Source organism: Peromyscus eremicus, chromosome 11, assembly GCF_949786415.1.
Source record: "Peromyscus eremicus chromosome 11, PerEre_H2_v1, whole genome shotgun sequence".
Lineage (NCBI taxonomy): Eukaryota > Metazoa > Chordata > Mammalia > Rodentia > Cricetidae > Peromyscus > Peromyscus eremicus.
Window position 1 is genome coordinate 8,922,309 of NC_081427.1, and position 27,559 is coordinate 8,949,867.

A 27,559-nucleotide genomic window follows, 5' to 3' on the forward strand; every position below is an offset into this window, starting at 1 on the left:
TAAATATACCAAATAAAGATAAAATTAATTGGCATGAACATAAAAATGCTTTCAACGATGAACAAGGAATCTTGAGAAAAAAATGCCACAAATAATAATATAAATAAGTTATTTCCCAAAAAAAGCATATTTGTTTGCAGACACAAGGAATCATTTCAGTGTTTGTGATCCCAGGAGCACTGATTTTAGAAGTGTGAACAGGACTGTGATACACCTGCTAGAGGTTACATGCTGAGGTCAGGAGACATCCTCATCTAACTTGTGGTTCAGACATTTATCTCCTTTTCTCTCTCCTTCCTTCTCTGTCTCTCAGCACCAATGGAAGTCAGACTCAGCAGGTTCAAGTTCACAATAAATTCAAAGATATAAATGTCGACAAAGCAAATTCTCTTCAAATTCTGATCTTAAGAAATCAAGCCGGGCATGGTGGCACACGCCTTTAATCCTAGCACTTGGGAGGCAGAGGCAGGAGGATCTCTGTGAGTTTGTGGCCAGCCTGGTCTACAAAGCAAGTTCCAGGACAGGACACTCAGTTACATAGAGAAATCCTGTCTAGGAAACACATACACACACACACACACACACACACACACACACACACACACACACACATATATGTGTATGTATATGTATATATATATATATATATATATATATATATATATATATATAGATAGATAGATAAATAATAAACAAAACAAGTTAGACATCTCCTTTGAGTCTAAACATTTATCCCTTTAGATGAACAATTACTAACATTCTTTCATTTCTTCATTGGGAAAAAATAAAAATTCACACGATTATGTATAGAAAACTGAAATTCACATGTGGTTTAGCATGTAACAGAATTCGGTGTATGCACCAGTGTAATTTTTGAAGATCCAAACTTCAAAAGGCAGAGATACAACCTAATTATCTGAAAATTACTAAACCATTTCAGAATATAGGAAGCCCACAGATGTTCCCTCCAAGCCTTTACTTTTGTAAGGATCAGACCACTGTTCATTGGATTCATCTTTCTTTCTAGCCTTTAGGGAGGGTTAGATGGCCAAGACTTTCCATTTAAGGAGGCAACATGCCTCGACAGGAGTCGGAGACTAAGGAGCCGGGAAAGAAGCAAATCTGATGAATGAACGGCGGAAATTGGGGGCAGCTTTACCTGGAAGAGACTGGCAATCATCCAGCCATTGTTTTGCAGTCTTCCCTTATAGGAGATCAGATAAACTGTATGTACAGTTCCAGTACTCAGGAAGTAAGAACCAAAGAAATAACAGAACCAGAAGAGATGGTGTGAGTGCCAGGGGCAGCAGACTGCTTGGGAGATGAACCACTAGCGATGAGGGAATGTGGTGAGGGTCACTGGGATGAGCAAGGAGGTCATGGCCTAGGGCTGAGGGATGGAGAGAGAAGGGTGGGTGCAGTATGAAGTGGTACCACGCTGCAGGGCTGGATCGGGGGACTTTGGTCATCACTGGGGAGCTGGCTTTACTCTGAACAAGCAAGAAGCAGAGTTCCTCTAAAACACTACCTTACCAACTAACGAATATGCCTAAAGACAGACTGGGTACCAGGCAAAGCTACCAAGACCACCCCAGTGAGAGAAACTCAGCAGCTTCCATATGAATGACAGGAAGATGATTTGTACAGTGTCAAATTCCAGATCTGCTTGGTTGATAGGGCTGTAAGTATGATGCCTGAGTCAAAGAAAGGAATCATAGCTGGCTGTGATTCTTGGCTTTTTCATTTTTAATAAACAAGCGTGCTGCTGATAATCATAACAGCCATACTTTGGTTGATTGACAGATGGCAAAGCACTTAGGAGAGACACAGCCTCTCATTTAAATTTCATTGTGTTGACACAAAAGTCATACATTAAAAAAAAATTACTGTTCCCTTGTCCATGCAAAATGGAAAAACGGCATCTTTCAAAAACATAATAGAGAAATTGTTTTGTATCTCAGATAGCCCACAGTTATAACAGATGATAAATATTAAAGAAAAAGCAACATATTCCACTGAAAGAGCAATGGTGAATGTTTAACAAAAATTTCCTTTACATTTATTTTATTTTAAAATTATATATCTTTTTTGAAAGTGCTACTTCAAGTAAGATTTTCACTAAACCTCCTGAAATTGTATAGAATCCAAAATGGGCTTTATTATATGAATTACATGATTGAAAGTGTCTTCTTGTTATACACTTAAAAAAGAATAGGTATTTGGAACTTTTCCCCCCTTTCTGTACACAGTTATGAAGCATCATACAAGTTCCAAAAATCTATTCTTTTCTTTTGTTGTTGTTGTAATAATAACCAATATCCAGGGGACGTAATTATGGTTGAGAAGGGATATTTACTAAATGTTGGTCCAGGTCTGGAGGATCTCACAGTGAAAGTAGAAACTGCCCTGTAAAGCCCATTGCAAGGTTTTCACAGAGGCAAGCAGGGTGCAATTAAACCCTAACATGCTCAGGGTACAGCAATTACACATTTGCTTCTATTTTTACATTTTTTGTGTGTGCTTATGTGAGTGTGTCTATGTTTGTGTTTATGTAAGTGTGTGCATGTGTGTGTTTATGTGAGTGTATGCATGTGTGTTTATGTGTGTGCATGTGTGTGTTTATGTGAGTGTGTGCATGTGTGTTTATGTGAGTGTGTGCATGTGTGTGTTTACGTGAGTATGTGCATGTATGTTTATGTGAGTGTGTGCATGTGTGTGTTTATGTGTGTGCATGTGTGTGTTTATGTGAGTGTACGAGTGAGTATGTGCTACTGCACCTGCAGGAAAATCAGAGGATGACCTGCAGGTCTCAGCCTCCCCTATCACCATGTCAGTTCTGGGGGTTGAACTTGGGCCTCTAGACTTGCCAGAAAGAACTTCTACCCACTGAGGCATCTTGTCAGTCCAGAGAACCATACATTTTTGGGTGGGGTACACATATGGTGGTTTGGGGGAAAGGATCTGGCATTGGTGTTTGGTGACAGTATGTTTTCTTCATCTTCAAATTTCTTCAAACATGGATTTGTGACTGGGGATACTTTGGATTCTTTGAGGAGTAGAATTTAAGATTCTTGGAAAATTTAAAGGAAAAACAGAACCAAATTGAATTACATGATTACAGCAAGCAGCTCTGGCCAGCGGGCCTAGTTCCCAGCAGTCTGTGGGCTCACTGAGTGACTTCAAGAATAGAGAGTCCTGAAAGGGTGGGGGAGAGGCATGTGGTGAGATGAGAGGCAACAGCCCGAACAGAGTACTTCCTAGAAGCAGATACTGTGGGTACTAGCAACACTAGGAAGATGCTGAAATCCACATCAATGTGGAAGTGATGGAGGTGGTAACATGGGAGGACCAACCTCAGGCTCCCAGCAGAGGGTGGAAACGATGGAGGCTGTGGCTTCAGAGGCAACAACCCATCTGGGAAGGCATTTCAATGATTTCATTTTAGAATGTGTAAATATGTGTCTTAGAATCTATTTTCCTCTTTCCTTCACATCTGTGGATTTCAAAAATATTAACACAAATGTGGGAGTTTCCACAGCTTAACTGTGTAAACTATTATTGCTATTTCTAATTTGATAGTCCTGTTTCCTGAGCCCAGAAGGTAACAATGGAGCCTATCTATCTATGACTCTTGACTGAGCTCTGCCACTGGCCCTGGAGGATCAGCCTGCAGGGAATTCCAAAGTCTGAGCAAGAGAGAAAAACAATGCCACCACCCAGAGTTCCCTGGGGCACTACCAGACTCAACCTACTATAAACAGCCATGCTAAAAACCCATGTACCAGATGCTGCCCTTATTTTTTCCTGGGTTTCTCTGGAAGCACACTGACATGAATCCTGGCCCTATTATTTATTCCTTAAGGAAGAGGAAGGTTTCATTCTGGGGAAATGTAAGAGAGACTTCAGCAAGAGTCCCAAAGGCCTAGCCAGTCTCTCAGTCATTTAAAGTCAGTAATACTAAATTAATAAAATTCTATACACATATAACATTCCAAAACTTACATATATGTATACAAAAATTATATATATAATTTTAAGCATATATATATATATAAGCTTAAAAGAAATATGTATATATTGTGGTGGTTGAATGAGATTGTCTCCCATAGGCTCAGATGTTTGAATCCTTGGTTCCTAGTTGGTGGCATTGTTTGGGTAGGTTTAGGAGGTGTGGCCTTGCTGGAGAAGTGTGTCATTGGGGGTGGGCTTTGATGTTTTCAAAAGCATGTGATATTCCAGTTCACTCTCTGCTTCCTGCTTGAGGTTCAAGTTGTGAGCTCCCCTTTGTTCCTGCTACTGTGACTGCCACACCTGCGGCCATGCCTCCCTGCCACGATAGACTCTGATCCTTATGGAACCATAAGCCCAAATAAATTCTTTCTCTTGTAAGTTGCCTTATCAATGGAATTTTATCACAGCAATAGGAACATGAAGCATGAATCTATTTAGTCTTATCAATAAAAACCTGGAGTCAGATATCAAGGTGAAAGCTGAAAGATCAGAGAAGCAGAGCAACGGCCACCAGAGAGTTCTTACCTCTCTCAATCTTCATACCAAAAGGATGTGCCAAGATCCTGTCTCCACCTGCCTTATATTCCTGTCTCCACCTCTCTAGTGCTGGGATTAAAGGTATGCAACACCACCACCTGGCTCTGTTTCTCTTTTAGACTGGATCAATCTCATGTAGCCCAGGGTGGCCTTGAACTCCTGATCTTCCTCCTTCCTCTTCCCAAGTGCTGGGATTAAAGGTGTGTGCCACCACTACCTGGCCTCTATGGTTAGCTAGTGGCTAACCCTCTGATCTCCAGGCAAGCTTTATTTGTCAAAATACAAAGAAAAGTAACACACACACACACACACACACACACACACACACACACACACACACAATTTTAAAATCAAGAAGAAAGGCCTCTACCTCCTCACCAAAATGAGAGTCACTCATTTATTTTGCTCCAATTAAAAATATGTAACACTAATATTTTTTGTTCTTTTAACTCATTACTTGCAAGGTCAAGGTCCCACCTGAGGTGTGCAACTCTTGAATAGATCAAGTAGCCACCAAAGCTGAGAACAATTACTTCTCCACATCAATAACCTCAGTTCAAAGACTTTCACTGGAGTTTACCAGATCAAATGTCTGCAACCCACATTATAAGTAATTAAATGCTCTGTGGTGATATACTGTGCACCCTAATAAAATTTGCCTGAAGATCAGAAGACAGAACAAACCACTAGATTAAACATAGATGCCAGACAGTGGTGGCACACACCTTTAATCCTAGCACTTGGAAGGCAGAGATCTGTCTGGATCTCTGTGAGTTCAAAGCCACCTTGGACTACATGAGATTGACTCAGTCTAGGAGAGAAACAGAGCCAGGCAGTGGTGGCACACACCTTTAATCCCAGTACTTGGGAATCACACGCCTTTAATCCCAACACATGACATCTCATGCCTTTGCTTGGAAAGCACACATGTCTTCAATCCCAGGAAGTGATTGCTGGGCAGAGAAAGGTATGTAAGACATGAGGAGACAGGAACTAGAGGCTTTTTCAGGCTGAAGAGTTCGTGAGATAAGAGGTTGTGGCTGTGGCTTGTCCCTTTGTCCGTCTGATCTTTCAGCATTTACCCCAATATCTGGCTCCGGGATTTTTATTAAAAGACCATCTAGCAATTTGTGTTAAATCTCTCTGATTCAGCCATGCTTTCAGACTTCTCCTCTTGATTCATGCAGCTTCTTAGGATCTCAAAATCTTTAATGTTCAAATAATCAAGTTTCTATCTTTGGTGATTTTCTAATTATGCATTTAAAAGAATAAGTCTATATAAGTGACCTAGTTCCTGTTTTTAATTCTTCAAGAATTGTCCTGTGAGTTCTATGTGTTGGTGAATGAAGTTTCTCTCCAAACTTGAAGTCAAGCAGTGTGTACACACTGGGTTTTTAACTGGCTGGAAGACCTGGAGGATATGTAACAAAGCAGAGTGGCACCAAAGAATGTTTTGGGTTGAGTTTTAAATTATGGATACACGGTAATCACGGTTGTTTTACTTAAACACACATATTCAGACATGTCAGTCACTGCTAAGAATCCTCCATATCCCACATTAGAAGGTCACCACCCCAGGATCTGGTTCTGCCCACCCTACCCCATCATCTCCCACTGACTACATTTGGCTTCTGTTGCTCTGGGTATCTAGATGCTGTTGAGCATACAGAGAATGTTTTCGCCATGGCTACAGAATGGCTCCCTTTCCATCACAGTGGTATCTGACCAGCCTGAGTAACTACTGACATGACCATCTCACCGGGCACCCCTTCCCTTGCCTTAGATCTGTCTCCCCTCCTCTAGGTCCCATTTTATTTCCACTTATTTCTTGATGGTTTATTTTATACACATCCCTGAAGTTCTGCTTCCACCCCAAGTCTGGAGGATAGAAGCATTGTAAGAGCAGAGATATTATCTGAAGTATTCAACTCAGCTCTTCAAGGTCCAGAGGAATATGGGGCACTGAGCAGACATACCATGCTCTTTTGAAGAATGAAGCTTTAACTCTAGACTTGGAAATTTTATAATCATTGTGGTGATATTTTATTTGTGTTTTAATAAATAAAGTTTGCCTGGAGATCAGAGGAAATAGCAAGCCATTTTAAGTAAACAAAGAAGTCAGGCAGCGTAGCACATACACTTAATCTTATCAGTTAGCAGGCAGGATCTCTGTGTGTTCAAGGCCACACTAGGGAACAGAGTCAAGCGTAGTGACACATGCCTTTAATCCCAGTACCAACCATACAGACCTGGAGGTCTGTACAGACAGGAAGTGACAGAGCTGTGTAGGAAGAGGAAGTGAGGTAGCTGGGCTAAAAGACAGTGAGAGAGCAGAAAAGCAAGGCATATAAGCCTGGGTAGACAGGAAGTCGTGCTCTTTGGAAGCTGCAGAGTTGGTGAGGCAAGGTTGGCTGGTGGCTTTCCTTATTTCTCTGATCTCTCTAAGGCTTTCATCCCTATGTTTGGCTTCGTGTTTTTTATTTATTAAGACCATTTAGAAATTAATCTACAAATCATCCTGTTTGTCCATTCTACCCTTTTGGAGAAACACAAACACACATACCAAGCAAAACAGTCTCTCTCTCTCTCTTTTTTTTTTTAATAAAAAAAAACTTCTATGCCTAAGAAGCTATTTCAGAGTTCTAAAATATTATACAACCCGGAATACGTAGACAGGAGCTCAGGCAAACATTTTGCACATGTAGAAAGTGTTTTTCTTTGAACTTCTTCATTTATGAAGCAACAGTAATTTTCCCACAAGTAAATGCCACCCCTGTGCTTCTGTACTATGTGCACCTGCATCTCGTTTATGGAGGCTGATCCTGAATATATTAGCTAATTATAGATATGCAGATGTCTTGTTTGCCATGATGCAAAAATATATAAAAAAAAATCACATGAAATAGGTATCACTCGGGTCTGTAGATGAATACCCAATTTCTGTGAGGTGTGCCTGGGTGATAAGGTAAAGAGACAGACAAAAGTTAGAACAATAAGGGAGATTATTCATAATGCAAAGTCTTCACATTCTGCTGTCATTCTTCTGGTGGAAGGCAGAATTAAAATATTAAAATAGAAAAATTTGAATTGCAGAACAAATTATCATCTATTGATTCATTTCTTAGGACATTTATTGCAGAAAAATTCTATCTAGAGCCAGAGAAACTGGCAGAGGGAAGAAAGCATCAGTTCTGGTTTTTCTGAAAGATAATATTAAAAGCTGCAAGGGATTCACTAATGTAGACATACCGGGGTGGAAAATGGCGAGACTGAAGGTGAATGTCAAGGAGCCTGTGATTGTTCACTCAAGTATTTGAAAGGGTTTTTCATAATAACAGTTGGGGTATATGATCAATGCGATTACGCTGAAGACCATATACTCATCATACTGGAAAAGACTGATGCCCGTAACCTAGTCAGGGAGTCTGGAACCTTAACCGAGGGAAGGCGACTCCACAGAGCAAGGCAAGACATCATCCTTTTTTCTGAGGTATAGTTTTCCAGGGCTCTTCCTGAGAGAAACATTTCTTTACTCTAACAGGTTGCAGTATTAAGAACAATGCCACCTACCCCTGGTGTTACAAGACATTCATGGTCTAATTTCTGGTGACTGTGAATATGTTACTTGACAATGGCAATTTCAGGTTACAGATGGAATGAAGTTGCTGATCAGCTGACCTCAAAATGAAGGCTTCTACTGATTGCTTTGATGGACCCAATAGAATCTCACAGTTCTTTTTAATACGATAGAGGAAGATAAAAGATTTTTAACGCCGGGCGGTGGTGGCGCACGCCTTTAATCCCAGCACTTGGGAGGCAGAGCCAGGCGGATCTGTGTGAGTTCGAGGCCAGCCTGGGCTACCAAGTGAGTTCCAGGAAAAGGCGCAAAGCTACACAGAGAAACCCTGTCTCGAAAAACCAAAAAAAAAAAAAAAAAGATTTTTAACTAGGGAGATGACAGTATGAAGAAAGATTGGACTAGAAATTGCTGGCTTAGAAGATTGAAGGGGCCATGCACCAATGGAAACCAGTAGAAGTTAGGAAAGAAAAAAAAACAAAAAACAAAACAAAACAACAACAACAAAAACGCAAATAGCTTCTACCAGGGCAATTCTGAAAAGGAACACAAACCTCCTTGTTAGGCAGTGGGTTTCAGCCTAGAGAGGCCAATTTTAGATGTCCGTGCTCCAGAGCTTTAAGATGACAACTTCATTTAAAATGAAGCAGCTGGTTTTGTGGTGATTTGTTACAGCAGCAGCAGGAAGCTAATACTCAGGGCTGTGGGTGAGTCCCAGGTTACACTCTCATGAGCAGCATGTCAGCCTTCAGTAGATAACAAAGCAGCTGCTTTTATCTGCACACCTGCGGACAGCAGGAGGCTGCTGTGCCCTCTTGTTCTGATGTCCAAATTCCTATCTCCACTACAGTAACCTATACATCATCTTCCCGTGCTCCAACCACTGGGACTCTCTGGGCCGACTAGATGAAGTAATCTGCAAATGACACAGCTGAACTTAGGTCTAGGAGAATCAAGACAAATGATTACCTGCTCTGCTTGAAGAAGTACCAAGGTCAAGGAGTTCACTGCTTGATTTATGGCCATGCCGTTGACCAATGCCCAGAGCTGATGACTTCGTTTTTGTTTTAATTTTTTTTTTTCATTCTCTTCCTCCCTTATCACTCTTTGGTCTTTTCTCCTGTTTCTTTACTTCTTGTCTCTAATAGACCTCAATATCCCCAATATATATTACCATCTCTCTACAGTGCAAAGACTTCTATCAATTGTTACGTTTCCTACTTGCTGCCGGATAGCATCTAGGAGACACTTCAGATCAGTTGAGAAGCAGTTCAAAGTCCTCCAGTTTTCCCTGTCAGCCTCTGTGGCTCTGCAGCCTTGTCTACCCAGCTCAGCTCATCACCCAAATCACACTCTTTCCATTCGGTCACCCTTCTCTTTTATCATCATGATGTCATCAAAGCCACATCTTGGAGCACTTTATCATCAGGTCGTCACAAAAGGAGTTAGGTATGTAACAAATATATGAAAACCAATAAAATAGATTGCATGTATCTGAGATAAAAAGAAAACTGAGATTGGCTTTTTCTCAGAGATCGATTTTTTTAAAAAAAGAAAAGAAAACAAAACAAAACCCCAGCAGGTTTCCAGGTTGATTACAGCCCTGTAAACCTTTCATACCTATTGAGCATTGTTATTGGCTTGAACTTCATTCGCTTGGATACAGTCAGAGCTAAGGAGTTTGACACTCTAGTCTAACAGGTCATTTGTGTTGAAAACTGTTGTGAACCATGGGACCCACTCTGCTGCTTCCTCTGTGAACAGAGATGTTGCTGGAATATTCCAGGAGGTGTGTGTTGCTTTTGTTTCAAGATTGTTGGGTTTTGGCTGTCAAGTGGTTCATGGTCAGTGTGAATAACTGGCCTATGCTATTCTCATCCTATTTCTCTCTCTTTCTTTCCCAAAGTCTTCCTCTCTTGTGGTGTGACCAGGTCAGTTGTAAAACAAAACAAAACACAAAGTACCAATGACTTTCTTTCTTTTTGATTCCTTTAGCAGATGTTTACTGAACTGTTGGCAGATTACAAAAGAGTGTAATAATTTTCTCTTCGTTCTGTCATTGAAAATATAAGCATAAGCCTACATGAATTATCTACAAGATTTACTACTGACAAACAACTGACAGACCAGTGTCTTCTACAGGCTCAGGATAAAACACAGTCAAGTGCTGTAGATATCACTGTGTATAAATAAAACACTGATTGGCCAGTAGCCAGGCAGGAAGTATGGGCGGGACTAGCAGAGAGGAGAGAGCAAAAGGAGAGGAAGGCAGAGAGGAGGAGACACCAGCTGCCCTTCAGGCAGCATCATGTAGAGGCAACAGGTAAAGCCACAGAACACATGGCAACATATAGATTAAAAGAAATGGGCTTAGTATAAGAGTAAGAGCTAGACAATAGTAGGCCTGAGCTAATGGCCGGGCAGTTTAAATAATATAAGAGTCTGTGTGTTTATTTTATAAGTGGGCTCCAGGACTGGTGGGACTTGGTGGGAGCTGGAGAGAAATTCTCTGGCTACACTTGAGTAGTTTTAAAGACCACAGGCCCAATTGTTGAGTGTCTGAAATACTTTGATATTTATCTGTAAATCAGAATTATGAATAATAACTTTCTTTTTCCAAAGACATTTTTATTTCACATGCATGGGTGTTTTGCTTGCATGTATGTCTGTGTACCATGTGTGTGCAGTGCCTGTGGAGGCCAGAAGATGATAATGGATCCTCTGGAACTGCAGTCAAAAATAGTTAGCTACCATGTGGACTGGGAACCAAAATTTGGTGTTTTGCAAGAGCAACAAGTGCTCTTAACTGCTGAACCAACTCTATAGGCCTACTATGAATGTTAACTTTCTGGTAAATCTAAAACTCTTTATCTTGCAGCTCATATCTAATAAAAGTATTCTTACATCAAAAATGCTTTTTATTTCTGAAGACTCTCCCTTTCATTCTCCGAGATCCGTCCAGTTCTTTCCAACAATGTCCAAGTACAATTACAAGACAAAGCCCAGATGTGAACATGGGGCCTAATTCTCACTTTGCCCTGCCCCTTGCCAACAGTCCCCATATGTCTCCATGTGAAATCAAATTAAAATTCTATGGGATGACCTCGGGCATAGTCACAACTCCTTAAACACAAAAACCCCAACCTCCTCTGAAACAACCTGTGGGTGTGGCCCCATAGGCTGTGTATCTGAATGTAGTAGTTACGTACCATCTAGAAGCAGTAAATGCTCAGACGAACAGCCAAAGAATAATTCAAATTCTAATGTGTAATGAATCTGAGGAGTCCCTGGCAGTGTGCATCTGGGCTGCACTGGATAGCTTCACTGTAGCCTGGGCTCTGGACACACTTTGAAGTTCACAGTACACATACTGCCATGCCATACAGTGCCAGCACCTGCTGCTCTAACATGTTTTGAGATGACAATATCTCATGAAACAGTGTTTTTGCATAGGTACACAGTATCCTGCTCTCATAGGAACACCATGGTTCAGCCATGGAAAACAAAGACTTTTAGTGTTTTCCTAGTATTGTTCATCAACAAGTAAGTACAAGATTGATGGATATTTGAATTGTGTTGTGTTAGAAAGTTTGATTTTAAATTCATGTTTGAGTTGGGATTAGGATAGAATTTTCAATAATTTCTGAAATGTTTCTGAACGCCTTTGCAACACTTACGCATATGTATTTATACAAAGAGGAGGTCTCAATGACAACTATAAATTCAAAAGAATGATGAACCCTGAAAAACATAAACTACACCTACATCCTATAGCATTAAATATTCAGCAAGGATTTGTTTATGTAAAAATAAGCTTATCAGGCTCATTAGTATTGCAAATTTGTTAACATTATAGGTCTATAAAAGAATTGCTTTTAAAAATGATTTATTATCATTAAATATTTTATATAGACCTATTTTATATATTACTTACTGTGGGAAATACAGTCTTCATTGTCCTTAAGTCCTTGCTGTAGATTATAGATTATATCATCTGTAGTTGTTGACTTGTCCTCATTCCCTCTCCAAAACCCATGAAAACATCAGTCAGAGACCATGACTTCCCTTGAGGTAGACTGCTGAAGGTATTCACAGAATTCCTACTAGAACAATCACTGTCCATCTTTATAACTACACAGATACTGGATATTATAGTATTATTTACTCTCAACTAGATTTCAAGGGAAATTTTGGCTTAACATGGCTCTGGTCAATTCTGTTGAGAAGATAGTCTTTTCATACATCATTGTAACCAAGTCAATACATTCAATAATAACATTCTGTTTTTCCAAATAGTTATGGAAATTAAAATTAGCCTAATGGAGATCCTTGGGGAATACAGAAAGCATCTTGTATGAACATTGATAGTGTATAGCTTCAGAAAAAAAAAAAAAAAAAAACGCAAACACTTCCAAGAGAGCCATGTGAAACCCACAGAGCAAGGTCCTTCCACATTGGCTTAGTTATTGGGATAGGAAGATTTGAGTCTTTTGATATAGAATGAAATGGAGTGATAACACCAGCAAATTTGGGACTCAAGAACGAGGTCAAGTTCACTTATTGAGGACAGATTAAAGACAACAGAGGCAGCAGACATAACTGGTTAGCACAGACACGAGATGGAAACCCACAGAAGAGTATACTATGCATGGACAAAGTATGCTGCTCAAGCCTTCCTGCGGGATTGCATTCGCTGGTTTGAGAAAGTCATGAGAACCTAGAAAATTTTAGAAGGGAAAACTGTAAAGATGGCAGATAAACAAGATGTGCCTTCCTTGGTTCGATGATTTAGAGATTTTTCTTCCAGCACGGAAGTAAGGCCTCAGGGTGATGAGTTGGCAGCAATTCAGAATCAAATGGCTACTAGGAGGTGAGAGGGCAGGGCTTTCCTGCTACTGCTCTCAAAGGCAAAAAAGAAAAAAGAAAGAAAGAAAATAAAAGTGGAAACTGCTGGGTGAGGCAGTTTAGGTTGCACAGAAAGTTGATCACATTCTGAGAGATGGACTCATGCTTCAGACACAGGTCTATTTAAAAACATAGGAAATACTTCATCTCCAGAAATGTGGCAAGGAAAATGGAGCACAGTAGCACATGGCTGCACTTGAGAGGTGGAGGCAGGAGAAGGAGTTCAAGATCAGCTTACATGACATGAGACCTTGTCAGAAAAAATAAACTGTACCAAGGGAAAAAACCTAGAGAGAAATCCCCGTGTCCTACACACATTAGGAACCAACTGACATCCAGGAAGGCTATTTGTTTCTCTTTCTCATAACTGCAAAGACTAGGAACTATTCCAGGAATGGGCTGGTAAAGAGGATCCACTCAAATAGGAGGAGAGTGTGAACCCACAAAGGAAATGAAATTAAAATAACCCACCGTAAAACTGAGCAAACTAAGACTAGTAATGTCACAGAGCTTAAGGGACACCAGCTGCATGGCTGTTCACAGACACCCAGCTTTTGAGGTAGCTCTAGGCTCATCCTTATCTTGCAGAGAGAACATCATACACCTGGAGTTTCTTGTCCTGCCACTGGGTTGCTAAATTCTACTCCAACAGTGGTCTGAATCCTTGATGTCCACCTTCTTCCTGAAAGGGTCTCAATGCTCAATGGTTACACAGACTCAAGTCTGGCCATGTTTCTATTCAGAACCTCATTCCCCACCCCACCCCACCCCACCCCATCCCCTGTGTCCAACATCCCCCTTACAGAGTAGGCTGGATGCACTCAATACCCACTCAACTCTCCTTCCTTCTTGCTCTGTATCTTTTTCCTCTGCTGGAGTGGCACAGGGGATAGCATATGTGATTATTCAAAGGCAAGTCAAGAGGACACCAGCTTTTCTCTGGTGCATCTGTGCTGAGGTGGTTTGTGGGCCACAGAATGGCCTGTCTGAGCTGCTGAGGCCCTCTGGTGCCTGCAGTGGGCAGTCTCAATCTGTGTCTGATGCTTGCAGCTGTCTTCACCCCCACAGTGCTGGGATGCAGAAGGAACACATCGGACACCTCTTGGCTCCTAACCTCTTCTCTCTTCCATAACCTTGTGACGGTCCACCTGGAGGAATCCTGACATCTTAGGGCAGTCCTAGATCCCCAGGACTAACTGCACCCTCATTTCACCCCTCCCTATGATCTGGAAACACAGGGCAAGACACCAGATGTGAAGCAAAGGAAGCAGGGCTTCCTATGAATACTACGGCTCTTCCATTCTTCCATCCCATCCTTCTCAAGTGGAATATCTGTCCTTTATGCTGCTCCCGTGAAAGTGGTCCCGAAGCCACTGAAGAGACTATCAAGATACAGTTCCATCAAGAACTGGGTCCCTTTAGAATCAGTCCTGGTACTCAAGAACTCATTTTGTCGTGGGCAAGATAATTGCTCATATCTGCATGCCGTGTCCTCTGGAGCTGTGAGAAACACCTATTCAGCATATCACATAAGTCACACAAGAGTGTCATGCTGGTATCCGAGGTTTCCATGACACCCACAAGGAGGTCCTTAGTCAGCCCTTAAGAAAAACTTCCAAGGCCAGATAAGCCTAACTGATGGAGGGATGCTCTGACTGGCTCAGGCCCAGGGGAAAAGGGTAGAGAAGAGACAGGAGCAGGAGATGGTGGCAGGGTACCAGAGCAGGTGATGAAGAGATGCATGTGACGGGGGTGGGTAAGCACCCTAGGCCTCCTTTCTTTAAGTAAAAAAGCCTCATAAAAACCAGCTGCCCCTGGTGTCTCTGAAGGTCTGTCTCCACTGCTTTCTCCACATTCCAAAGGATCATAATTTTGACTTCCTCCCTCATCCATCATGCCTCGGTGGAACCATATTTGTCTTCTTTATTTCTAATTCGGCCGCAGCCTGTTAACAATATTGCCAGCCTATTATCTCCTCCACTGAGGGTGAGTCACGGTCCTTTCCCTTTGAGGTCCCATAACTGGTGCTCCACCTCCTCCATCACCCTTCATGTGTGAAGGACCAGGCTTTCAGGAAATTAAAAGAAAAAAATGTATCAGCCATCATCGTCACTCATTCTATATTAGCTCTGGCAGCACTGTGCTCACAGTGGACCACACATCATTTTCCTCCTGTGTCTGCGAGGCTGTGATCTTTGCAAGCCTTCAGCTTTCCACAGAGCTAACCATAGACCCACTTATTGCCCGAAGCACATTTCCAGTCTGTTCCTTCTCCAGCCTTGACTGTAGCTGACAGGATCACGAATATCCTTGGAAACAGGTCCCATAGCACTATTTATCAACATCACTGCCCCCTTCTCAGCATCCCCTAGATGACAGCAGCAGATCTCAGGAGATGGACAAGCAAAGAGGGTGTCTACACACACTGTTGTCTATAAAACCAGAAGACTGGTTTCACGTGAAACGACTATAAAGTTTTCCGGTTGACATCTGCTCTTTGCTGCCAGATCAGTGGTGTCCTTGCCACAAGGATACAGAGCCCCCAGGCCACTGCTCAGCCTGGTCATCTAGGATTCAGAGAGGCAAAGCTGTTTCCTCACCGTCACGGAGCCATATAGTGGTACAACAACCACAGTTCAAATGCCGGCTCCAGTGCCCTTTTGACAAGAGCAGTGGCATTCTACTTCCCGATGCCTAGCAACTGAACACAGGCTCCTTGAAAAATAAATGAGGAACAATTTACAATGAGGGTAGAGAAGGAATCATTCAAAGGCAATTGAGCAAAAAAATGGATAGAAACTTCCCTTGTACTACATGAGGTAGAAAGAACCAGAAGTGAAAGAAAATCAGGAAATACTTTACATGTAGTAGACAGGAATAAGTCCCAATTTCTTTAACATCTGAAATGTTTTAAATCGGTCTGAAGGAAATATTATTATGGAGAAATATTATTATGGAAAAGACATTTATATATGAAGATCAATTTTTGTGTTCCAGTTAAATAAAGACACACTTTGAAAAAAATATTGTAAATGATACAAATTGGACATTATGTGCATACATGCATGCACATGTATACACACACACACACACACACACGCACATACACAGACATGTAACTGGGAGTGGTAACATACATCTATAATCTTATATAATCTCAGCACTCAGAAGGCTGAGGATGAAGATCAAAGCTAGCCTGGGCTACATGGTGAGCCCTTGTCTTAAGAGAAAGAAAAAGAAATTCCATAGGTACATAAAAATAAACCCCTTGGGGCTGACGGGCTAGCTCTCAGACCTCTTCCACCAGCTTTAAGTGGGTTCATTTGTAGATAGTATTTTTCTGGCAACCTCTGACTTTCTGTTTCCTTTTTTTTAACTTGGGCTATTCATCACTGCAGAAAGCCGGCAGCCACCCTAACTGGACTTCAGTACTCATTCCAAGCACCCTGGAGCTGTATTCCGCCCTTCCATGTGTGTAATCTCTGGTATGACAATGTGCTGCTTACATATGTTTGTCTGGTGGGTGTGGATTCCTTAACCGACACATTAGTAACATTTGAATCTCTCCTTTAATGCAAACCCAGCTGTGAGTCGCCTTTCTCTATGTCCACTAGAATTACCTTTCTGTAACAAAAAAGAGTATGCTTTAGGAACTGGAACGGCATCATTGGGAAGGGTAGTTTGGAAGTAGGCAAATACAACCCAGATTGTTTTCCTGGTACAATCTTGGAATGGCTTAAGTTTAGCAATAGATTCTTCAAATACTTCAGTTGCATATTTTATAGCCAAGCTAATTTTTCTTATAAGGAGGGATCAGGTCAAAACTCTACATTAAATATTCATTACTGGTAGATTTAGGCTTTTTGTTAAAGTTTCCCACATGTGGGAGGTCACATTACAATGTTTGAGTTTCTAGAAAAACAACGCGTTCATGAATTTATTTAACAGAAAGCATATCCTTAATGTAAACATTTAACACTTTTATTAAACTAATTTCTGTTTAATTAATTGATTTTATTACATTAATTTAAACAGATAATAGAATAAAATATTAATGTTTTAATATTAAAAATAATATCTTGCTGTGACTTAGAAGGGTAGAAATATTTTTTAATGTCTAGGATGTATATTACTTAGATGCAATTGAAGTGCACAGACGAGTGTGTATGTGTATGTGTGTTCCTAGTATGTAAATCTCTCCATGTGTGAATAGAAAAGCTCATCTTCTTGTTTATTCAATGGTGTATACAAAAGAAGACATGGAAAAAAAAAAGGCAGGAAGGAAGAACTAAGATAAACCAAAATTCTTTCAACTCACGAAGGCTTTTGGTATTATCTCCAAATCAATGACATGCTCTTAGTAGGCTTAACTGAAGAGAATTCCCCAGAAAGGATTGATGAAAAATGCTCAAAAGTTATCAATATTGATGAACTTCCTCGGACATGCTTGCAGTCCATACTCCTGAGCAAGCTTCCATGTCCCATGTCCCTCTGACTTCAAGTTATTTTACTGTGACATCTCCAGCAATTATCACACATGGAAAGCACTGTTCACATTTTATGGATGTCTACCCATGCTGCTCAGGCTCCTGCCCATTTAAAGGACTACTTAGATATCAGATGCCTATCAGGTGCACATACTTGTGAGAATTCCAACACCTTCTCCATCCCTTCTGCCTCCTCTGATCTCTTTTAATGTTTCTTCAGCTGCTTTTCTTGTGATCTTGCCTTAGACTCTGAAGGAGCTGTGTGTAACCCTCCCATCTCTCCCAATCTTCAGGTGCTTGCTGATCTTCAAAGTATATGCACTTAATGTCCTACCCTAGATTGGGACACCTGGTGGGACGCAGAGTTCATTTTAGTCACTGGACACTGTCAAACTGACACTGCCTAGCTCTAACTCCTCAGCTTTGCTGCACCACAGGGGTCTGCATGGATGCTCAGATTCAACTTTATTAGCTCCATAGGAAAATGTAAAGGGCTGGCTTTCATCTGCTGATTGAAGGAAGTGAGTCCAAGACTTTGTACCTATAAGTTCCAGCATCATTCTGAACAAAACTGATTTTTTTAAACTTCATTATAAGAAAACTGTACAAAACACCATGATGAGGAATGAGGGAGCTATGATTTATGGCCCTCTGTGTAGAGGAGATTTAATTCTGCCTTCTGCTCAATGGCCTATCCATTGTGTGAGCAAAGTCAATACCAATAATGAAATGTAGACTGAAGGGCTAAATCAATTCAATAAAATGCAATAGAAAGACTAGAGGACTGAGTAAATTTGGAAAGGCTAGTGCCTGCCAGATTAGTATTTGGACAACAGGTAATTACAAAAATCAATACCTGTATATGAAAACATGACAGGCAGCCATCCATCGCAAAACAGGGAGTAATTACTAACAGTCTGGACTCTAAGTAACGATGAGAGGACAAAACAAGTCCATGTAGAGTCCTCACCAGACTTTACACGTTGGTGTGTGCATATGCTGATACACATATGCACACCTCCCCATATGACCACAGGAAGAGGGGGGCAAGTTACACCTCATGCTCTCAGCTCAGTGTTAAGTCATGTCCTCAGTCCTATCCTACCCTAGCCTTCCTTCTAATCCAGCTCATGGGAACCAGAGGACAATCATCATGGGGACCCAGAGCTGAGGATGGGGCACCCATGGGGAGGAGGAGTTCTATTGATAATATTAACTGTCTTTCAAGTGCTAGCTGTTGGAGAAAACTCCAAATACTGAAAGGTGACTCAGGCAGCTCAATGACATCACAAAAGAAAGTATTATATGTGCACACATACATACATACAACATGTTCACACTTCCATATACTCACACACATACTGATATATACAGACATGCACATGAACATGCATACTTATATATACAAGGGTAAAGACACATGTATACACAGACATACTCATGCCTACATATGCTCACAAGCACACTGGCATATAACATATACATGTACACATTGACATCTATATACAAGTTCTCATACTCTGATGTGTACATATATTCATAAGATAAAATTGTAACTTAGTGTCTTGTGTTCGTAGACACAAAACTATGGATAAAGTATGTTCATTCACTAATCTGTCTGCTTAAATCAAGTCCCTTAATCCCACAAAGGCCCTATAAATACAGTTTCAGTATCACTAGTTTTTTCATGCACACATTTCTACTCTTGTATTTTTCTCTCTTTTAAAATTTCTTTACATTTAAAACTTAATTACATCGTTTCTCTGCTCCGGGTTCTTCCACTATTTTAAAGATAAGCAAAGAGGTTCTAGAAGACAGTAGCTTCTGTTCCAGATGACAGGCTTGGTTGCTGGCATGGGAAACTTCTTCCATCTGATTTGATGGATATGTTGGTTCCCCTTCACTGCACCGCCTTTGTCCACCACAGGGTACAGAGCACAATTCCAAGATCTGTTGTTGGGCTGCATGGCAGCCTATAGGCCTTAAGGCCAGTCCACAGAGCATGTGTGCGGAGCTAGTTAGACAAGCGAGTTCATACTGCCCTGGGCCACGGTAGCTGTGCAGCCTGACTGGATGACTTCCTTTCCTGGTGTTTGACTTCTGAAAGCATAGAAGTTGCCACTCCCCCTTTCCCTCCTGTCCCTCATCCAAACAACGTGATAGAAAGTTCCCATTTCCCTCTTTGACACGAGCAGGAGATTCAAACCAGAGGAGGCCCAGTCTGTAGGTATGAACCCACTGCCCAGCCATTCACAGTGCTGAGCCAGTGTCCTTTCCAAATCTCTTGGAAGCCACATCTGGACTATGCGAGAGCTGCTCTGTTCATTCCTGAAAGCCTCATCATGGGAGCAACATGCCTTGCAATGTGTTCTTGGGGTCTGAGGGATGTCAGAAAACTCAATATCAACCCCAGATTTGGGGCAGAAACACAGCCCACACAGGACTGATACACCAAGTGCTCTTGTATTAACGTTTTGCCAACAACAAAACAAGAAGCTTTCATGACCTTGGGGGAAACTCCAAAGGTCTCCTCTTAGAATATTATCAGTATGTGGCACCCTACTCTGCCTTTCACTTTGCATGATGACTGGGCATGGGGGGTGGTGTCAAAGCAGGGATCCTAAGATGGTGTCTACAAGGAACATCTGTCATATAACCTTAATGTGATTTAGGTCATCTTAACAGTAGGTACATTTTTACATTTAAAAACTATCCTAGCTTAACAAGGTCAGATAATTCTATGCTGTGTGTGGCTGCCCTGCGCATTACAGGATGCTCTGTGGCATTGCTGGTTTCTGCCCATCAAGTACCAGTTTTACCAGCACATCCCCCCCTGCCAATTGTGACAATTCAAACTGTACCCAGCCACCAAATCACAGCTTTCTGAGAACTACAAAGAAATGTGGTTTTTCTGATGGTGGGCATGAACCAACTTCTTAAAGGAAAATCTGCTGGGCTACCTGCATCCAAATGTAAGAAAGCCAAAATCCACAAAAATTGCAAAAACATCCTTGCATCTTTTCCTTCTACTGTTAAACCAGTTTGGCTCATGCTCAAAATTGCTTACATGCTATGGAGATGCCTCATTATAGTTTATAAAATCTTTAAAAAAGTTGATTACTCAGCTCCTTGCAAGCCAATGCTTATCCTCTATCTGAAAAAAGAATTTGAGTTAGCTGCGGTGACCACGGTAATTTTCCAGAAATAAAACACACTACAATGTTGTACATACCTTAGGGTATTCCAAAAGCATGGAGCATTTTAACAACCATTTATGTGATGGACACAGACAACAGGCTCTTTAATGGATCACATATATCCATATTATATCCACTGCTGCTTTTGTAAATGGCTCAGAACATTTGGTTATATGGCAAAGCCTACAGCGCTGATCCTACTAACAAGTTCTCGAAGACAGACAGGCCATCATGAATCCTGACAATAATTTGAGGAGATAACAATTGATGTCTGGCATTTTTTTAGTCTTGGGAGACAGATTATTCACAAAGACAGAATTAGGAAAAGGAAGACAAATCATAGCAGCATGAGGCACCGAAACCTCGGCTTCTCTCAGATGGGCAGGCATGCCTGGTCCTCTCATCCTCTGTATTCAAACAGAAAAGGCGGACGCACACATACACATGCAATTCACTACACGACGAGCTCTATGTCTCCGTCCCAAAGGTAAGTCTACCAGTCAATGGCATAATTTTCATTTTCCTGTATCTTTTTCTGTCTGACGTGACTCTAAACATACCTAAGCACTTATGAACCCAACACCACTCACTCGATGATGCCCGGAGCACTCACCTCTGCTTTAATTTTATTGTCTCCGAAACAGAGGTGTTGCAAGTAAGCTGCTGCATTGGATTGGACGGAAGGGAACTGATGCTGCAACATCTGTATCACTTCAGGCAGCTCCGGGTCTCTCCATCCAAACTCCCTGTATGAAAGGAAGCAGGAGAACATGAGGAATCAAGCCCAGAACAGACAATGCTCTCCTAACACCCACTAAACGTGCTCAGCAGTCAAGAGAACACTTCACAATGACTGTGCTGGCTTCCTCACACATATATGGGTTCAGTGCAGAAAGGGTTTCTGAAAAGATCTTGGGTACCAGCTTTTAAGCATCCACATCTGTATACATTCATACTCCATGAAGATTACATACATGTGATTAGGAAAAGATAACTTAAATCCCCCCCCCCCATTTTTTCACTTGGGCTTAATTGAGTAGAGAACACATTATTCTAATATATGATTTCAAAAGGCTGGCATGCAGCATTTGCCAATATTATCAAATCAGGAAAACAATGGGTACAATCCAATACGCCACAAGAGCAGGTGAGCATACTGATACTGTTACTTTACTATTGCCATTTTCAAAGCCTTTTAAGAGACGAAATGAAAGCAAGAGAGAGAACGTAGACCCCTTAAATGATTATCTGAGGTTGGAAGTGTAGTAGTAGCATGATGACTTCAAAAAGGTAAATTATTTATTTGAAGAGCTTTTCAATGCATGCTAGCAAATTGTATGTGTCTCCTCTTTCTTTCTGTGTACTTTTCCTAACGAAGAGGAAAAATCAGCCCAAGAAGCTGGTTCTTTATTTACTTCCAGGATATATGCTCTGCTCCAAAATTTACATCTAAATCACTTTTACTTGTACTGTCCGTAAGAATGTTATTCTGTGAAATTTCTCAGCTCCCTCAGGCAGACCATGTAACCAGTGGGGTGAACTCTGTGGGTTCTGTTCTTAGAAATCAGAGAGCTGATTTTTTTTAAGAGAGAAATAAAAAGCAACCTCTGAGACCACAGACAAAAACGTGACCTCAGAAGCCACAATGGGGACTATTTATCTGAGAGATGGGCTGGAGGAGAAATGGGGTGACTTTGCAGCCACTCCCACTTTTGGCGAAGTGACTCAGAAGCATCCATCTTCCTGCTGCAGGTCAAAGCCATTGCCTGAGCAGAGGAGTCGTGAAGAATGAGGCAGAGAAGGTAGAGACCGAGGTTAAATGTTCCCTGGCAGATTCTAACCTGTCCTCCTTATCTCTCCTTTCTCACAACTGGTAGAACTCTCTCACAGACCCCGAAGCATGCTGGTGCTGAAGACAGATGGAATAGGAAGGCTTCTGAAGATGGTTCGTTTTTACTGGGGGAGATAAAGCATTTGATTTCATGTGGAGGAAGTCTCCAATACACTTGCACTCTGGCTTACGCTGACAAATTTCCCAAAAGATAGACAACACATATTTTCTGAAAATAGTTAAGAGATGGCTGGGACTGAATCCTCCTTGCTTATGTGATCACAGAAGAAAATAATTACGGGTCAAAACATGAGAAGTCTGTTTTCCTCTCAATTTGATTTCTCTTTGTGGTATGATTCCAGATCACCTCTGTAAATTAAAAAACAAAACAAAAACAAAAACACTGTCCTCCCAATAGTAGCCCAGTAGAATTATATTCTTTATGTAAATGAAGCCCCAATGTACAGAGAACCTATAAAGCCTCCAAGCAAAGACATTGCATTCCTAGGATGAACTTAGGTAAACTTACACTTTCAGAAAGCAATTAGTAAAGAACTCATTTTAGCCTACTTTATAAGCCAGATGGCAATTGCTGTATTAGCCAATGGCTTATAGGGCATACATCAAGAACATCTTTTGAGCAAGACCTCCAGGAAGGAAGTCTTAGGGGTTCTTGAACATCTGTGTACACACACACACACACACACACACACACACACACACACACACACACACACACGACTCAAGTGTGGCAGGTGAACACTCCAAACTGTTCTTGGACAGGTGAAGGAAGGCAGGCTGCTGCTCCCTCATTCCCCATCCACAAGCCTCTAGAATCACTTCCCCCCTCAATGTCCTTCTAGACATTTCAGTGTGATTTTGACTGCACTTCTCTGGTTCAGACCCTCCAAAGATCCCACTGTGTTGGAAGAGAGGCTCAGAGATCCCCCCATGACCTTCTACACTCTCCTGGCTCTGCACACTGATATGATGGGGGGCACTGGCTGAGTGGATGCTCACTGAGCCCATCTGTTGGAGTGAGATAACAGTTCCTACCTTAGAGTACTGGTGGGATGGTTAGCAATAATAGTTACAGCTGGCACCCAGTGTGGGCTCTCTAGAAATGTCAGGGATTCCATATAACTAGATGAAGGAGAAAAGAATAAGAAATAAGAACCATCTATAATTCCTAGAAGGTGAACTCATAACTGTCATTTGTTACTGGGCTTTACTCTGGAAATGTTAATGGACTGGAGAATATGCAAATGTAACCTTTTCTCCATTAAAGCTTGTCGCATAGACCAACAACATTGTGACTACACCCTCCCTCAAGTGTGGACTGTCTGCATTGTTAAGATCACAAGGCAATGCACAGAGCTAAATACCTAGGAGTTTTGAAATTCCTTACTGTGCCATGCTGGCACCAAAATCAAAGAGTTGGTGGGCTGTCACAACATTTTATCAAGTCCCCAAGAACCCAAGGACACCCAGGGTCCTCACACTTTTAGCGAAGGTTCCTGTCAGAGTGGACACACTCCCTTTGACTGCAGCATGAACAATTTCACTGGTGCCTGTTTGGACTTAATGTAAGAAATTTCAACCGGTGTGTGTGTGTGTGTGTGTGTGTGTGTGTGTGTGTGTGTGCATGTGTTGGGGTATGTGTGTATATGTAAGTGTGCAAGCACACATGTGCAAGTGTGAAAATGAGAAGCAGACATGAGGGGGCCTCCTCACTTTCCCTCAATTTTATTTTTTGGAGACAGAGCCTCTCACTGAACCATTGATTCATACAGGCTGGTTGACCATTCAGCTCTGGAGATCACCTCACTGCCCCTCTCATTCACAAGCTCTGAGATTACTGGAGCTTGTTGATGGACGCACTCTTTTTTAATGGGAGTACTTGGGATCTACATTCAGTTCCTAATACTTGCAGGGAAGGCGCTTTACCAACTAAACTATCTCTTCTAGGCCCACAATCATTATAAACTTTTGAACTCTAAAAGTTTTAAAGACTGAACTAATATTAATTTTTAGATCCAAAGCCATGAGGTAGGCTGTTTTGTTCTTTATTTCACTTTATCTTGAAGAATTTGGGAGTGGTTCAGAGGTGATAAAATTAGAAAGTAGGCAGAAGGCTTTCATTAATAATAAAAAGGAGATATTTCCATTTTCGCTAACCAAAGTGAAATTATCTGATGATATTCACATGAAAGAATCAATACTGTCCACTTTATTCTTGAGTACTTTACAATCTCAAACAAAAAACTGCCAAAACCTGTTAATTATATTTTTAAAAATCCATCATATAAATAGTACTAGAATTACGACCATTTAGAAAGAAAGTGAATTGTTATAATTTTGTACAAGTGGCTTCCTTCACGCTAGTAAAACAGACTCACTCAGCCACATCACAAGCATGCATTCACTCTGCCATGACTCCTTATGGGCAAGTCATCCACTCCACAGATATATGCCTAGCTCATGAGAGATTTGACAAATAACCATGGCAATAGAAAATAATGCAACAAAAAATTAAAGACGTATCTCTGATAGTGTGGTGCTTTGAATAGGTATGGACCCCATAGATTCATGCTTTTGAATGCTTGGCCCATAGGGAGTGTTACTATTAGGAAGTGTGGCATCATTGGAGTAGGTATGGCCTTGTTGGAGGAGGTGTAACACTGTGAGTGTGTGTGTGGGGGGGGGGGTTGAGGTCTCATACTCTCAAGCTATGCCCAGTGTGGCTCACAGTCTCCTTCTGCTGTCTGCTGGACTCTCAGCTCCTTCTCCAGCATCATGTCTGTCTGTATACTGTCATGTATCCTGCCATGATGATAATGGACTAAACCTTTGAAACTGTAAGCCAGCACCAATGAAATGTTTTCCTTTATAAGATTGGCCATAGTCATGGTATCTCTTCATAGCAATAGAAACCCAACAAAGACAGACAGATAAATTAAATGAATGAATCCCATTAGGAAATAAAGAGAGAATGGTTTATAATATCGTGAATCTGTCTCAGTGTTTATGATAGGTCTCTGGTTAGAAGATGTGGTGGTTTGAATGAGAATGGCCCCTATAGGCTCATATATGGGAGTACTTGGTCCTGAACTAATGGAACTGTTTGGGAAGGATTAGGAGGTGTGTGGAGGAGGTGTGTCCCTGGGGGAGGGGGAGGCTTTGAGGTTTCAAAAGCCCTTCCCATTCAGTCAGCTCCTTTTCTTTCTGCTTCTTGCTTGTGGGTCAGATGTAAGCTTTCAGCTACTACTCCAGCACTATGACTGCCTGTCTGCTGCCTTGCTCCCTGCTATGATGGTCATGGACTTCAATCTTCTGAAACTTAAGCCCCTAATAAATTCTTTCTTCTATAAGTTGCCTTGATTATGGTGTCTTAACAAAGCAATAGAAAAATAGCTAAGAAAGAAGATATTACCGAAAGTCACATCATAGCCTCCAATACCCTCTAAGCCCTGACTCCTGAATCTGTGAATGCTTCCTTATCTGGACAAATTCACTTTGCAGATATGATCAAGTGAAGGATCCTATGGGGGAAGGAGATTATTTTGAATAACCTACTGTTCTCTGAGGCTAATTTGAGCATTCTTAAAAGACAGAAAGAGAGGGACAACTGCCATAGAGGAAGGTGATAATGGCACTTTGAGATAAGGTAGGCTGATGTCTTTGAGAATGGACAAAAGGATGAAGAGCTGTGGGATGGCAGGAGAGCAGAGCTCTGAGAGCTTTCCAAGGCAACCGAGGAGATTTTCCTCCAGGGAGACAGCGATAGCCCTGACCCCTTGGTTGTAGCATGATGCACCTAAATTTGAGTTTATGGCTGACAGAATTGCAAAGGGATAAGGCTGTACTGTTTTAAGCCCCTCAATGTTGTATTGATTTGTAGCAGCAGCAAGGAATGAATTCAGAAGTTTAGATTTTCAAAACACAGCCCATGGGAAGCCTAAGAGAAACCTATTAGGGCAAAGATATGGTGACAATTGCCTGGTATACCACTACGAACATCACCTCTAATCCGAGTGTCTTCCCTGTCGCTTCCAATTATGAGGCACAGATTATTGATTTTCCATGACTTCCTTACTACCTCTTGGGTATATACTTATTTCTAACAATAGTTTTCTTAATCTTCATTTTATTTTTATAAAACTTTGTAGCCTTAACTTCTTCTATGTCCCTGTCAACCTGCCTACTTTGTCTTAGGATTTAGCTACAAATCTACCTAACACCAACCTCCCCAACGCTGCCCCTGGCAGTGTTTATTGTACATCCATAGAGTATCTAGTCACTGAGGTTGACAAGAGTCACTTTTTGTCTCAAAGATCATACTTTAAAATAGTAAGTGGTACTTAACTGTTAAAAGAACAAGACAGACTCTACCAGATTGTGCTATATGTGTAGTGTGTTAGGTACTGTTTCCCCAAATTCATGTCTAGACATAGTTAGGGTAAAGACCAAGAAAAGATCATACTGGACAAGAGTGATCCCTATGTCTAAGGAAAGTGTCCTTACGGAAGAGAGAAAAGGACATAGAAATGCAAAGAGAGAGGGCAGAATGTGAAGATGGAGGTAGGACTAGACTCTTCCTCCATCCCCTCTGGAAAGATCCAGCTCTGCCAACAACCTCATTTCAGACATCCGACACTGTAGATGGTGAGAAATTGGTTCCTGTTTCTTCTTTTCTTTGTTGGTTTGTCATTGATGGTACTATGTTACAAATTCCATGTGCATTCACGGAACTGTGACTGGGAAATTAGGACAGTGAAACAAAATATCAACATGTAGACCTGTGAGAATTTGGGGGTACCACCATCATACACAGACTCTGAAATGATGCTCCATAAGAAGATGCTGGGGCAGGGGTGTGCACAGCCTATTAGAAAAGAGGCAAGAAGGGCAGTGGGCAAAGGAGAACATGCTCTGAACTTCAGTAGGTGAGGTCAAAGGGGTCCAGATACTGTAGGATGTGTCAACTATTGTTGTCCTTGACTGCTGCATGGAG

At 41.4% G+C, this 27,559-nt stretch overlaps 1 protein-coding gene across 1 annotated transcript in view; it reads right to left on the reverse strand.

Moving 5' to 3' along the window:
- Positions 1–27,559, reverse strand: part of Ctnnd2 (catenin delta 2) — a 413,610-nt gene that overhangs the window by 233,318 nt on the left and 152,733 nt on the right. The window contains exon 7 of the mRNA XM_059276731.1: positions 21,328–21,460. Coding sequence (XP_059132714.1) covers positions 21,328–21,460 — 133 coding nt within the window. The remainder of the gene's footprint in view (positions 1–21,327; positions 21,461–27,559) is intronic.